This window comes from Caenorhabditis remanei, chromosome V (genome assembly GCF_010183535.1).
Source record: "Caenorhabditis remanei strain PX506 chromosome V, whole genome shotgun sequence".
NCBI lineage: Eukaryota > Metazoa > Nematoda > Chromadorea > Rhabditida > Rhabditidae > Caenorhabditis > Caenorhabditis remanei.
In genome coordinates, this window is record NC_071332.1 from 22,244,481 (window position 1) to 22,259,043 (window position 14,563).

General features: G+C 39.4%; 3 protein-coding genes across 3 annotated transcripts; 2 read left to right on the forward strand and 1 right to left on the reverse strand.

The window, feature by feature from the left end:
* Positions 1–1,985: 1,985 nt before the first annotated feature.
* GCK72_022002 (uncharacterized protein) lies at positions 1,986–8,335 on the forward strand (the record flags this gene model as incomplete). The annotated part of the gene is made up of 15 exons (XM_053734606.1): positions 1,986–2,072; positions 2,126–2,245; positions 2,291–2,389; positions 2,434–2,509; positions 2,570–3,312; positions 3,360–3,616; positions 4,024–4,562; positions 4,614–5,001; positions 5,049–5,550; positions 5,622–6,005; positions 6,059–6,584; positions 6,638–7,392; positions 7,440–7,627; positions 7,673–7,930; positions 7,993–8,335. The coding sequence occupies 15 exons, from the start codon at positions 1,986–1,988 to the stop codon at positions 8,333–8,335; spliced, it is 5,265 nt and encodes a 1,754-aa protein (XP_053583519.1).
* Positions 8,336–8,827: 492 nt separating this feature from the next.
* On the forward strand, positions 8,828–10,194 carry GCK72_022003 (uncharacterized protein; the record flags this gene model as incomplete). The annotated part of the gene is made up of 5 exons (XM_053734607.1): positions 8,828–9,288; positions 9,342–9,634; positions 9,678–9,837; positions 9,908–9,992; positions 10,042–10,194. The coding sequence occupies 5 exons, from the start codon at positions 8,828–8,830 to the stop codon at positions 10,192–10,194; spliced, it is 1,152 nt and encodes a 383-aa protein (XP_053583520.1).
* A 71-nt stretch (positions 10,195–10,265) lies between these two features.
* On the reverse strand, positions 10,266–11,200 carry GCK72_022004 (uncharacterized protein; the record flags this gene model as incomplete). The annotated part of the gene is made up of 5 exons (XM_003105247.2): positions 10,266–10,373; positions 10,422–10,550; positions 10,597–10,893; positions 10,938–11,065; positions 11,131–11,200. The coding sequence occupies 5 exons, from the start codon at positions 11,198–11,200 to the stop codon at positions 10,266–10,268; spliced, it is 732 nt and encodes a 243-aa protein (XP_003105295.2).
* Between the last annotated feature and the right edge of the window lie 3,363 nt (positions 11,201–14,563).

The following is a 14,563-nucleotide window of genomic DNA, read 5'->3' on the forward strand; positions in this document are numbered from 1 at the left end:
TATTTGAATTATTCCGAAACTTCTAACTCCCCGATTACTCTCTAGACTGCATTTTTGACCGACTGACCGGCATTTTAAAATTGAGCTAGAGCCGTCCCCTCAGATCTGATTTCATCAGATATATTTTCATCTCCTTTTCTTTTCGCTTTGTTCTTTCACTAAATGAGCTCATTAGCATTAAAAATAAATGGGCGAGCTCATTTGTCAAGCTTTTAATGATGTTTATTGGGAAATCGAGGTTTCTGAAAAATGTTAAGGCTTCTGTTTCCTGGCTATAATTTTTTAACAGCTTCCACATCCAACAAGCAACGATTTCTGTTTAGTATTCCAAATCGACCCACATAAAATTTTTTATGAGTTCTCCCATTACCATAGTCCTCGATTATATTACCTTTGTGCAAAAGTGCACTTCCCACATAATATTACCCACTAGGATGACCAAGTGACCACCACCCTCACCTATCTTCTTTTCCCTCTTTTTTCCTCTCTTCTCCAATTTCACAATCACTACAATTCCTTCTACCACAAAGCTAGATGGATGTGATGTTCTTTCAACTTGCAGAAGGTTGTGTTACTCATACTTCCCGTCTTCACACCTGTCCTCTCCGTTGCTTCTCGAGGTCATTTTCCTCCCTCCTCTTCCTATTTTTCAAAAAATCTGTTGTCAAGATCTTTGGCGGGTCTTTTTTTGAGATTTGAATCTTGTGGTTGTTGGGTTTTTTTTTCATTTGAAATTCGTGGTTTTGGCGCCTCATCGCCGGAAATTATTAGAAAAGCTGAGGCCACCTTAATAAGGGAAGTCTTCGAAGTGTCCACTTTCAACAACTCTAGAATTTGGCACAGGATACTTTCGAGTCCGTGGATTGCGAATTTGAAATAAAATTCTTTAAAAAAAACCTTTTGTGAACCAAATTATGAGCCGTCAAACTTTTTTATGCCCAAAAAAACTTCAATTCGAAATTCAGAACAATCCGTGCTACAAAATCTGTTAAGTGTGCAAATATAATTTCTGACCTTCTCTTCTTTCTTTTTTTCACCAATTAGTTATCACCCTTGCCTCTATAATAAAAGTACAACACAAACACACATACTATTTACTCTCTGGTGCTTTTTTTGTTTGTACCACCCCGACCAACTACAAAACCATAGATGAGGGGGATTAAGTGGACTTAAGTCAAAGAGAAGCAACAAGAAGGTTAGCATATGATTTTGGTTTGTAGCCAAAACAGATAGATTCAGTTATGTGGATTTTGACCCTCTTTCTTTTATCAGATTATCAGATTACTGTACTTTTCTCTGCCATATTCCTATAAAAATCACATGAAATTATCGTCATTCACTTCGAATCTATCCGTTTTTTTCCTGGTGTACGAAGGCCGTGTTTCTCCTTATCCGTTTGTCGTCAAGTTTTTTAATACGGAACAAAAAATTAGCGTAATTTCTAAGAGGGGGCTGTTGCCCCTTCTGCAGAGTGTGTAAGATCATTATCTCAATTTATCGAATCGGAAATATTTCGCAGATGAGATGACTATGACTTTTTACCGTTTGTTTTTGGAACGCTTCGTCTGCAAGATTTAACTTTAAATTTCAAATTCACCCTTGCTGCTAAAAAATGTAAACTCCAAATGTGTCAAAACATTTCATCTTGACTTCAAAAATTCCTTAAAATCCTTCCGAACGCATATAAATAAGGAACCATTAACCTACTACTCATCTAGTTTTTTCCGCTACATCGCCACTAATTTTATGTATCCCTTATCTATGTCGGCAACATGAAAGAACTCGAGTCACGACACATACACACAGTTTTATTGTTCTTCACACGCTCCTCCTTATTTCTTCTCACCTAATTACGTATTTCCTGTTCCCACTATACTTATATTTATAGGAAGAAAATAAGATTTTTAGAGTTGGGTGGTCCAATAATTTTTAATTGTTCTCTCAAATCGTTTTGTTTTTCAATATATCACTTATTTCAGATAAAAATGTCGACAAATGAGCGGCTAAGCATACGAATAGACAGAGGTCAAAGACCTGCGGTCAACTTCAACAGTTCAACACAATCTGTACAGGTAATTGCTCTTTACAGGCAACTGAATCTGTATAGTTTTATGTAACATTTTAGATTTACGTCCCACTTGACACCACTGTCAATTACCAACCAATTAGTCAAAATGTGGGAAATGGATATACAGTCAAGTTGCAGAGAATGCAACAACAATACAAAATTTCCATGCAACATACGGTTAGTGTATTTGAAGTTACAATGTTAAAATTGTGTTAGTTTCAGCATGAAAGGAAAACAGAGTTCGTGGTCTTTGCTTCCAATTTGGTGCATGATAGGGAGATCAAAACGACAGTGAAAGATGTGAACACAAGAATACCTGATGTAAGTTTTCTAGAGCATTCTAGAGGAAATACATTCTATTTCAGCTCACAATTGCCGGGTCTAATTTGGAAGTCTGTGGAATATTGAAAGGACACAATTTGACGTTTGAGAGTACCGTTGGTTAGTTTCTTGTATTTGGTCATGTCGATTTACGAGAATTACTTAACATAGTCATTGTAGGGACTATGCACATCTACGCCAAAATCACATGCACCGGATCGCTGAATGTTCACTCTCAGAATATTGTTATCTCGACTGAAGCACTCCTAAGTACTGATGACTTCAAGGCTATCTGTAGGAAACTTCAAAACGATGGGAGAATATTCCCGAAGGATATTGAAAATCTAGAGAACGTGAAACCAGAAGACCGGGAGGCCACTCCAGCTCGTCTTATGAAAGTTGACTTCTCCTGTAATTTAGTCCACATTGGTGTTGATGGATCAGTTGGTGCATTCAAATCAGTTATGGCACAAAATCTACAGGTTACTGTAGCAGGAGACCTTGCCAATTATGGTAAAATCTTGGCGAAGGAGCAAATTTTTCTGGAAATCCACGGAAACCACATGAGCTTACAAGATGGTTCTTTGGATAGTGCTGGAAGAGGATATAATGCGTTGAAGAAATTGAGAAAGGTTGCGGAGCACAGTATCTCAACACCCTCCTCCAGTACAATGCACAACGCGATTCAATCTCAAAATGCGTCGGTCGTTGCTAATATGATAGAGAAGGGAATCGACTTGAATGACACTTTTGAGAGAAGGAGATCCAAGAAAGTGACACTGAAACAGTCGGCGATTCAGGAGTATAAAGAGGCGAGGGAAAAGTCAAAGATGAATTCAGTGAGGGAGAGAATCACGTTGATCAACGCATTGTTTGTGGCACATGAATGGAGGAGAGGTTGTATTCAGGCGAACTTGATTAAGGTGAGGTTCTCTGACGTTTTGATACTGACTCAAATTTAATTTTTGAGGCCAAAATCGGCAGAAATTGTGAAGATTTGGCTCAATTTAGTGCCAAGAACCTGAAACTTAAAGTTGGTGGAATGGCAACAGTGGAGAAAGATTCCATTTGGAGCAGTACCTGGGTTGAGTTGGAGGCCAAGCAACATATCTACTTCCATGGTCAAACGAAGACAAGGACAATGATTTTGCACTCTGATGCCAACATTTTCACAACAAATGAGGCGATTCTTTCGTTTGAGTTGTTTGTGAGGGTAGGATGTGTCAAGTGAGTGATTTTTTTGCAAATGAAAGCGTAGTTGTCAACCGGGCCTAAACTCGCTTGCATTGCAATAATATGAGCGGAAAATTGTACCAAAATAGATATTAATAAGTTCTATATTCATTACCTACTTCGGGCCAAATGGCTAATCGTTAAAATGCCACGGGCCGGAAAAAAGCCAAAAAACGAATAGTCAAAACAACCATTCTAGTCCGATTAACGATCCGACATCCGGCCCGTAGTAGGTGACAGACATAGAACTGGCTGAGATCTATATTTTGCTATATTTGTTTGGTTCATAATATTAAGTTTCATGCGATTCACGCATCGGCCCGTTTCAGCCAGGTTTGCGAATTTGAATGAAAGTTTACCAGTTGAAAAAATTCTGAAAATATTAACCCTCTTACTTTCAGATTCTCCTGCGAAGGAATGTGGTGTGCCGGTGAATCACTGGTCATCGAGACAATAGGACCCGCACTATTCAAAGAAGGCTCTTATTTGGAATCCGAGAAGCTTGAACTAGAATGCAAAGGTGCATGTGAAATGGATGCCACATGGCAACTCACTTCAGCCTGGATTCATGTGGCTACCATGCTGACAGTACTTCAAAATGCAAAAATATTCATTGAGGAGTCGATGAGTATCTCTGCTCTATCCCTTCATTTCTCTGGATTCTGTCATGTCACAGAGAAATTGGATTTGGTACTTCAAGACTCTGCCCACTTTTTCGGAAATTCAAGAATGGAGATTCACGTGTTTCGGTTGACTTGCAAAGGATTCTGCACAATTGGTGGATCAATTTCAGTTACTGATTTAACGATTTATATAAGAAATGAGCTGATTACAACGTGTACTGGAAAAATGATGGTGGTCGGATGTGCTGATGTGATAACTGGATGTTTCAGAAACGACGCACTGTGGCAAGTAGAGAAGAACTTCAAAATGGTTACAGGTGAGATTACCCTTTTCACTGTTACCCAAACTTTAACTCTCTTATCTTCAGGTTCCATCGAACAGTCTGAAGATGGAACCATATTTGTCAAGTACTCCATGAATTTTATCATACACGAAGATTGTGCAGAGAACTTCGGAGGTCGTTTGGTTTCCAGTGAGATTCTACTAAAATCTCTGAAAACTTGTGTATTCGATGGATTGATCAGATGCAACGAAATGCAGATATCTCTCCCGTATGTCGGTCAATCAGTTGTCACCTTGAAAGGACAAGTGGACATTGTAGCCGGAAGTTTGACAGTCAATGGAAACTTGTCAGTGTCAGATGAGAACTTGAGAGAACCTGTGACTGCAGGATTAGTGGTTGCGTGTAACTTGACAGCGGCTGCTATTGTTGCACCATTTGCATCTGTTCATGTGGCAGAGTCGGCTGTTGTTCGGTGAGTTTTTTGACTAGTTCTCTGATGAATTTTAAACATTTTTCCAGATTAAACGGAATCGAATCATACAAAACTGAAGAATTCAATGTCCTTCTCAATTGTGGCGCTCTTTACACTGAAAAGGAAAGCTGTATCTTATCAATGGCCGGAGAAACATCGACAGCTCGTATCAAATGTGAAGCTGTCATTTGTGCAACCACGTTCTTTCATCGTGGCCAAATCCGGTTCTCTGGAATGGAAGTGAACATACTGGCGCCAGTGTTTGTGCATGAAGGGCGTTTGACAAATGTGGAAAACAAACAGAATCATGTCAGAAATCTGTTCATCAATATTGGAGAGTTACTTCTGAATAATGGAATTCTGGCGTCGGATATTTTGGAAATTGTTGGAGATGGAATGCTGGAGAATACAAATAGGATATATGCAGTGGATTCTATGGACATCCGGTTGAGAAATTTTAATAATGATGATGGCCTAATTGAGTCGAAAAATTCAATGAAATTGTTGGCGGTTTCCAAGGAATGGACAAAACTAGGGGGCTCTATTAAGGTAGCTAACATTATATTTTTTAAAAATTTTTTATCAGTTTTGGCAAGTTATGACCGATAACACGTTTCCAGGCCAAAAAATCCGTCGATCTTTGCGCTAACCGTCTCAACGTGGCAATCCGGAACATTCAAAACTTATCGATTGATAAACGACTCGTCTTCTCTGCTAAAACTGATCTTTTGATATCAAGTGATGTTATCGATGAGTCAAAAGAACTATCAGTCGGATGTGCGGCCCAACAATCCGTTGGAATCGGGTGCAATATGCAACTGGACCGTTTGGAAATATTGATTGGTAGCGAAAACGGACAAGGACCGACTACTTTTGCAGTTTATCAAAATTTTAGCATTATTGCTAATACCATTTTGGTGACGTCGAACAGTGAGCATGTACAAGTTTTGTTCGATGGAGATGTTCAATGTAATCGGTTGAGATTTGCTGGAAATGTCAAGACGGTGAGATTAAAAGTGTGATGAATATCAATAACCTCTATTTACATGTTTTACAGGTCACCATCGTCGGCTCCGGTAATCTAGAGGCCACCTACATGGTTCTCCCAGACTCCTCAATATCATTCGAAATGTATTCTGTGGTTCGTGTCGATGAGCTCCAGTGCGGTTTGTTTGAAGTGTTAGGCGAGAACATTCTGAGACTTGAATCGTGCGAAGGAGAGGATACAACTACTATTGTGACGGAAGACTTGAATATCGAGGGAACACTATTCCTGGAAAAGAAATTGTTCGTGAAATCTCGTGAAGGAGTTGTAAGACTCAATGGAAATATTCTCGGCTCCTCTCTTCGTAGTGAGATTGCATGTGAAGCAACGAAAATGGTTGTGAAAGGACAAATCGGAAATTTCAAATATGTTGAGCTCTTCGCCCGTGAAAGTATTTCATTGCAAAACGAGATTATTCGAAATGTGGAGAAGATGTGTGTGGAATGTGGGGAGTTGAGCATATACAGTGTGGAGGTGGAGAGTTGCCGAAGTTTGAGTTTGAATTGTGACTCGTTGACAGCATCTGGACACATTCAAGGTTAGTAAGAACTGAAACTTTTTAAAAAATTTTTATATCGAATAAGTTTCCAGGCGACCACAACACGACCCTCACTATCCACGCTACCAACATTCACTCTAAGCTTGACCTGGAAAACCTGGAAAAACTCTCCATATTTTGTAAAAGAAGTTCCACTCTCAAAGGAACGTGGAATCAAATTCAAGAAGTCCATGTGGATTCCAAATGGATCAACATTTCATGTCATGTGGACAACTGCAGAATTGTTAGATTAACTGCATGGGCGGTTGCTAACACCGGACCGATTCTTGGAGAAATGGTGCATGTCACTGCTCTTGGAACACTTGTCAACACCTCTGGAATTCAGGCAACCGAAGAATGTCACGTCATCGCTACATTCATTTTGTCAATGACGGCACTATCCATAATCTCCGGTGGTTCTAAAACTTCCATATACTCACTTTGTCTATGCACAAGAAATGACATCTTTGATCTGATTGGAATCAATTATCTTTGGCTAAAATTCGATCCGGAGACTCTGAAAATGAGTGGAGCACCACCAGTAGACTTCCAGAATTTCAAAACATTCGCCGCACTACTCCGAGATAGATGGATGACGTCATCAATCGATGCTGAGGAGATACTGATTGGCTTGAAATATATTAGTGATTTACACGAGATTAAATGGAGTCTCGGGACGGATAACAAAGTTTATGATAGTCTTCTGGAAATAGCGGAGCGGTTTGGAAACACCCCGATTTCATTGTTTAATTATGGAGAGCTGGTGAACACGTTGCAAGGAGCGAAGGCAATGATGCAGGTGTTGCAAGTGAGTACATACTCGGAGGGGGAATTCCCATTCATCTATTTTTCCAGGACCCAACAAACAACGCCAAATCCGGCAAAAAGCAAAAGAAAAAGTCGGACGGATCACTCTACGAGGCACTGGTACAATTCAAACACGGAAAATACAGCAAGGAGAGTAACGACTCATCGGATACGGACATAGGATATGTCAGTCGTAGTTCTAGTGAAGATCTGAATTCGAAACCAAGTAGACCGAGGTGAGGATGTTTTGTGGAATTGCTAATCTTAGTTTTGATTTTCAGATCACCCACTTTCCATATTGATGCCTCCTCACACAGTTTTTTCGAATCGAGTCATCTTGAAGAGATTGAAGAAAAGGTTGGAAAAGTGGAGGAAGAACTGGAGAATGAACTGAAACTGGATCATATTGCATATGCTATAAGGGAAGAAGAGGAATTGGCCGAGTTCGAAGAGTTGGAAGATGAGCTAGAAATGGCGGAGGAGGGAATCGTGAGGACAGACTTTATTGTTTGTCGGGATAAGAATATCTATTTGGCAAAGTGAGTTTTGAGCTTTGAAAGGGGGGTCTCACATCAGAACACACCTAATCATCCATTTTCAGACTCAAAGAGAAAATCCGTACCGTCAGCGCGCCCCGCCCTGTTGTCAACATCCCCATCCAACGCCTGCCATCGTCAAACGACTTGGTTATGAAGAAACTTCAAGTGAAAAATGCAATTTCCAATCTGGATCTTCGCTCGTTTGGCAGTCAATCCTCCCTGACTTCTCTTGATTTTGGAACGGTGCCCGATTTCGGAAGTCCACTACAATTTTCCAGCAAATCTAATTTCCAACGTTCTAAAATCCCGCTGGGCTCGTTCAGAAGTCCCAAAAAGCCAATGAGCCGAACAGGCACTCCTACTATGTACTCCTCTACACTGTCTAGGTTCAGTGAGAAGTTATGAACTAACACATACTAACCGCTTTAAAGTTTTTAACACTAACAAGCTAACATTAATTAATATTTTATAATTAAAAACTCGGTAATCTCATGTTATTTTGCTCCACTTTATTGCTCCAAAAGAAACCAATATTTATGATTGACGGGTTGTTACTGTAATTGTATGAATTGAATTTTTTAAACATGACAAATGAATTTTGTTTTAATATTTTATTTCGTCACAAAAACCAACAACAAAAATTCAAAATACCAAAAACCTTACTGTAGAAATTCCACCTGTTCTTACGCCACTAGCTATACAGATCAACAGCAAAATACCAAAATTAATAAGATATTTTCACCTGAAAGACTATAGCAGGTGATTTTCTAATCTTATGGTGGTTACTATGACAGCATTATGTCAATATCGGGAGGCTGGTTTGGGTTAGTAGGCTTATCGAATGAGTTTTATTCGTTTTTTATTTTGAAATTTTTCTCAAAATCTTTTTTATTCCAGATGCTAGAAGGTATCCTCAATCCGGGTACTTCATACAACACGTCCTTCTGTTATAATGTCTCCCGAGGTCGTCTAGTCACCATTGAATGCGAGTACCCCATTTTTTATTATGTAGAAAGTGCGCTCTATCGGACATTCTTGGGATGCTTCTTTCATCTCATTGAAGTATTACTTTTGGGTGCTCTCTGGTTCTGTAATATCTGGATACAAAGAGATTTCACGGAAGCGTACATGTCATCAGTCGCAGTTCCATTGTCCATTTCCACAGTGATGAAAATTGCCACATATGTATGGGATTGTCTGTTCCCGAGAGATATTGAGAAGTCATGGCTAATTGATATGGCATATGCTACAAGTGTCACCACTGCACAGATGACGTTGATTATGGGGTTGCCCTTCTTGTTGTTTATGGCTATGAGAATGGGGACGTCCAGGAAACAAAACTACGGATGTTGTACATGGTATGGAGTAGAATATCTGTTTAATTAGTAAAACAGTGTGATAACTTTTCCAGGATCCCATTCCTCCTAATCCTCATCATTTCCTTCCCACTGTCCGCCGTCTTCAACATGTTCTACAAACCTACTTACGCAGCTCCGTCTCTAGTAGCCATTTTGGCTCTGCTCATCATTTCTCTCATTTTCATGTTCATGTTCATCGGCATGGGATGTATGACATTCGCCTGTTGCGCTAAACAGAAAATAGCGATGGATATGTTGGACCCGGTGATTTATGATGCTAGGAGTCGACTGGGTTGGGCTATGCTGTACTCGATATTTGCTCCTATATCAATTTACCCCTGTTTTTGTGAGTGAAATTTGAAGTTTCAGATAAAAACCCCGAATTACAGACTGCTTTGTTTCTCTCGCTTTCTTCCTTGACATGTCTAACGACTATGCAATTCTAAACAACGAAATGGCAACCCGCGTCTGGAATTTCTTCTTTGGACCCACAGTACTCATATTCACCTTTGTTATTTTGCCGTCCTATCGGGACACAATCATGTGTGGGTGAGTTATACAGTAATACAAATTCTTCAGCTGTCAGATGTTTTGGTTTCTAAAAACACCCTCATTGCAGGTGTAAGTATCGCCGATTCCAACGGAAAGTTCAAATGGGCACGTTGGCAGCTCCAACGGCTCACGGGGTGACTCAACAGATAAGAGTAAGGGTCTGAATAACTCTGGTTAGCGTACCAATGTTAAATTTTCCAGATCTCGGAAACTGAGAAGATACCAGTAGAATTCATTAAGGAACCCGAGCAGAAAATACCTCTGGAGCCTCTTTTCACGACTACTGGCGGTAGTGCAGATTCCAAACGGCCAAGGCCAGCGTACCCAGTGCAAACTTTTCCGGATAAGTACTAAGAGTCAATCTGAATGTACATGTTGATAAAATAATTATTTATCGATTTGGGTTTTTATTTTATGAATTCATTTCATCGCAATAATAAATAACAGCACTGCTCCTTCTCGCATTGGTGAAGAGTCGGGCAATCGGAGTCTTCTGAACATGGACCGACGGAGCGAAGGCCTGATGAGCATTTCTGGAATCATCTAAACACTTAAACAAACTGACACACATAAAATCTCACCCTATCCTCATTCTCCTCTATATAAGGGGACACTGTAACCATTTCTTCTATGATAGGTGGCTCGGTGGTAGTGGTTGTTCTAGCACGTTCCACTAATGTGTTCCATTCTTCTAGTTCATTCGACTTCATCTTGAAAATAACATTTAATTGAGGAGTCTATAAGATACCAACTCACTGCATCATCATCCTCATCACCTTCATCACCATCTGGTATTACTGTAGTGGTGGCGATCACCAATTTCCTTTTTGGCTTCTTTTTTTTAGTGGTTTCACCATCTATCACTTCTGGAGCTTCTGTAGTCAAACCGTTAACACCGAGCATACTAACAAAAGGAGTGGTGCAGCAAGCTCCATGACTACAAGTTCCTCCAAGAGCAATACAAATGGAATCTTGATCCAGCCGGCATTGACCGATATGGGCACCTCCGTTCAAGCAGCGTACAGCGCTGCCGAAGCCAGTGCCTGCGTTAGGCTGAAAAAAGAGCAAAATGAAAGTTTTGTAATTAAATTACTTACAGGTCCCCCTCCATTATATCCATTGTTGTTGCCATACCCTCTTCCAGCATACAATCCATAAGCAGTAGGATAACCAATAGCCAAATTATTGTTCGGTAATTGAGGTTGTTGTGGTGGTCCCCAGTTCCCTGAAAACCAACATTAAAATATCAAACCTAACTAATTTAGATATCAAACCTAACCCACTACTTACAATTATTCCAATCAGCTAGGCAACATCTAGCTAGAATTAATAAAAGAAATAGAAGAAAACGGAATTTCATTTGTGGTCAGAAAAAAGAAATTTTTTCACAGAATGAATCTCAGTTCCTTGATCTTTATTTGTTTATTTTTCGCGCGCATCCTTATAAATTTGATTATTCATCTCTTATCAATTGTCAATTAATATGATAGATAAACATTCTGGCCGGATGCTCCGAAAATTGTTGTTTTGTTTGACAATCAAGTTTTTTGAGTTTCAATTGTTTGAAAGTAAACTGAAGTTGTAACAGCTCTGAAAGTTTATTAAGTAATAGCCATTTTCAAACAAAAACTGAACATTGAAACTCGAAAAAACCAGTTTTCCCAATAAAAAGCTAACTGTAGTTGCCTAATGCATATAAACAAAATATTGGTCATCCATTTAATCGGATTTCTCCTTAATCCAAAATTGCGAAATGAAATTTGTTGCATCCTTTACCAATCTCGTCACCGACTACTAGCCAGCAAAGCCATGAGTAAAAGTAATAAATAATAACCTGTAGTTGGATGGAACCAGTTATTCTTGACGCAGAGGATGACTACTTTAGTCAACCTCCCCCCGAAAATCTCTCAACTTTTTTTTCGAATAATTTCATAACTTTTTAGTAATTGTTCATAAGTTGTGTAATTGCATGATTTATTACTTTTTTGACGTTAAAGAAAGTCCATCGATATTCTTTTTTAGCTATCCCACAATTTTCATAGTCACCGTTAGAGAATTATGTAATTAAAGCGTTCTGCCTGGGTTCCTGTGGTTTGTCGATGTTAAATTTAGGATATTTTTGTATTATTTTTACGGGGCATTTTGTCAAGTCTCAGAAACCGTCGTTTGGATAAAACCCAATTCTGGAAAGTTTGAAAAATTTTCATCTGGCTGATATTTCTTCAAAACATAATCCCAAAACTATTTCATCCTGAAAACATATGCTCTTCCATTTTCTTTATTCTCGGAAATGTGTGTCACACACCTGCCCTTTTCTTAAGTGAAATCGGTCAATTGACTTTACCCCCCCCCCTTTCTTCTAATAGACCAGACCTAACCAGGCTTATGACTTATAGGATTAGGAAGCCCCCCAAGGTAATTGCTATTCTGAAGGTGGCCCCGTACTTCATGGACTCTGATTCTCGAAACACAAGGGGTCCCTCCCCAGGATAGATGGAACAATTACAAGGATGTCTCAAATTACACCCTCTAACAATAACAAGACAGTGTCCTTAGCCTTCAAAAGGGGGCGAGTACCTCCTTTTGAACATATACACAAGACCGTCGGTGGGTACCAGTGGTGGGCGAGGACAGTTTCCGGTACATGGGCGGATTAATCGGAGGTAGAAGAAGAATTGAGGGAAGAATGGGCGGGTTATTTATGAGACGGGTAGTTTGGTTCAATCTCCTGCTTTGGTTACCCCGCTATTTTTGGTTTTACAAAAATTTTTGCCATTTTGTGAACATGGGTGGGATATTAGCTAACTGTTCTGCAAACGTTTTCAATGCTCCCTTTCAGTCTTGCTCCTTAATTCTTTTGTCTTACTAAGGAAGGTCACGGAGTCAGTCTGGAGATATAGGACGTGACCTATATCGTTGGAAGTGTGGGAAATGCTGATTCCAAATATATATTCAATTTTTGTCCTCGATGTCTAGTATTAGAAAAAAACGGGGTCAACGTTTTGACCCTTGGCAAGTCTTTACATTCCGGACGGAAAAAAATTTTGGCAGCGTAGGTGGTAGCTAGAAACGATATTTACCAAGTTTTAGCCTCAGTCAACTCAGTCAAAATGAGGACCGTTCTCAAGATATTCCTATTTTCAAACTCCTCTCCTTTTCTCCTCCCAAGAAATTGAAATCCATTGGCCGATTGTTATTAATGAGAGACCTTGCAATTACACCTTTGTCCCTCCTCACTTCTCACCCAAGCGAAGTGTCAATGACTCAATGTTTTCATTTCAATTCAATTCTTGCTAGATTTCCAAATGCGGTTCGAAATTTATTTAGACTGTGATTTATTTAGAAACTGAACTTATATCTGATCCACAACCAACATCCTATGCATCCTAAAATCTCTATTACTCTTTATTCCAACGAAATATTTTCCTTACCCGTCCGTAGCTCGTAGCTCTACTACGAAAACTCAGAAGTGAAAAGAAAAACGGAAGTAGGACGAAAATTGGTGGACAATAGGATGACAGATTGAGGATGAGGAAGAGCAGAAAAGGAAGGGGGGACACCTCCTTCGCCTTCTTTTCAATGATGATGTGTTGAGAAGAAAAGAAAGAGTGTACAGATGGTTGAATGCCTCTGTACAATGGAATTTGTACTTTTGGAACGAGATGGACACAAGAGATCTCTAGTCCTTCGGTGTTCTAAGTCTTTGATTCCTGCTGAGCTGCTCAGAACAATATTCTAGTTATCCTTCCTTTGAACCCCAAACCAAAGAAACTAACTGGTGCGCCTTGTCCGCTTTTCTTTATTTAACTAAACTACTTATCCAAATAGCCTGTCCTCGATTACTAATTCTCGATCCAATTCCTTGAGGTGTCATAACACTAACAAGATAAGCATCTGTCCTATTATCCCTCGCTCGCTCTCTAAGCTTTCACTCATTTAGTATAAATCCACATCTTTTCGGGGTCCCCCTGTTTCATTTTCCTAATGCCCCTACCCCTTCTGGATCTGTCGGGGGGTGAAAAGAGCACATCACCGGAAGCTGGTAGCAGCCGGGTGGAGAGGAGGGCTCTAACAGATAGTGTGCATGAAGATAGGCAGCTCTAACCGATTTGTTTCCTGTTTTTCATCCTTCGTTTTATTTTATTTTATTTTTTGGTGCTCTAGTTTTCTATTCAATGCGAGTTCTTGGATCTTGAAGAGAATTTTACTTGTTTGGGTGATTTTTGATCTGAAATTTGGTTCTTGGCAACTAGGAGACAATGAGTAGTTTTAGCGGTTGGAGTAAAACTTTGTAACAATTTCTTACGGAAAAGATTTTACTGATATCAAGTTTTAGGCAAAGAGTTTTAACGGAATACAATTTCTAAAACATCTTCATCACTCTGAATTTCAAAAATATATAGTTCGAGAATCTACATTAGCTCGAATATTAAAAAAATCTAAAAGATTGTGTTGTCCAGTTCAAAGTTTGATCTCCACCGCGCTAACGTCGTAGCTTGATTTTAAAAAAACGTTCAGGCTTTGAAAGTGTTTTTAATTTTTATTTACATCAAGAGTCATTTAAAAACAATTCAATTTCAACATTTTGATCAGTTCTAGATTAGTGCTGCTAGGAATCTGAAACCTGGATCGTTATGCCACTAGGCCAATCTTCCAATTTTTCCCAAAATGAAGTTTTCACAAGTTTTTTCCCTCTTAGTATTTTTCCGCTCTACTACTGACA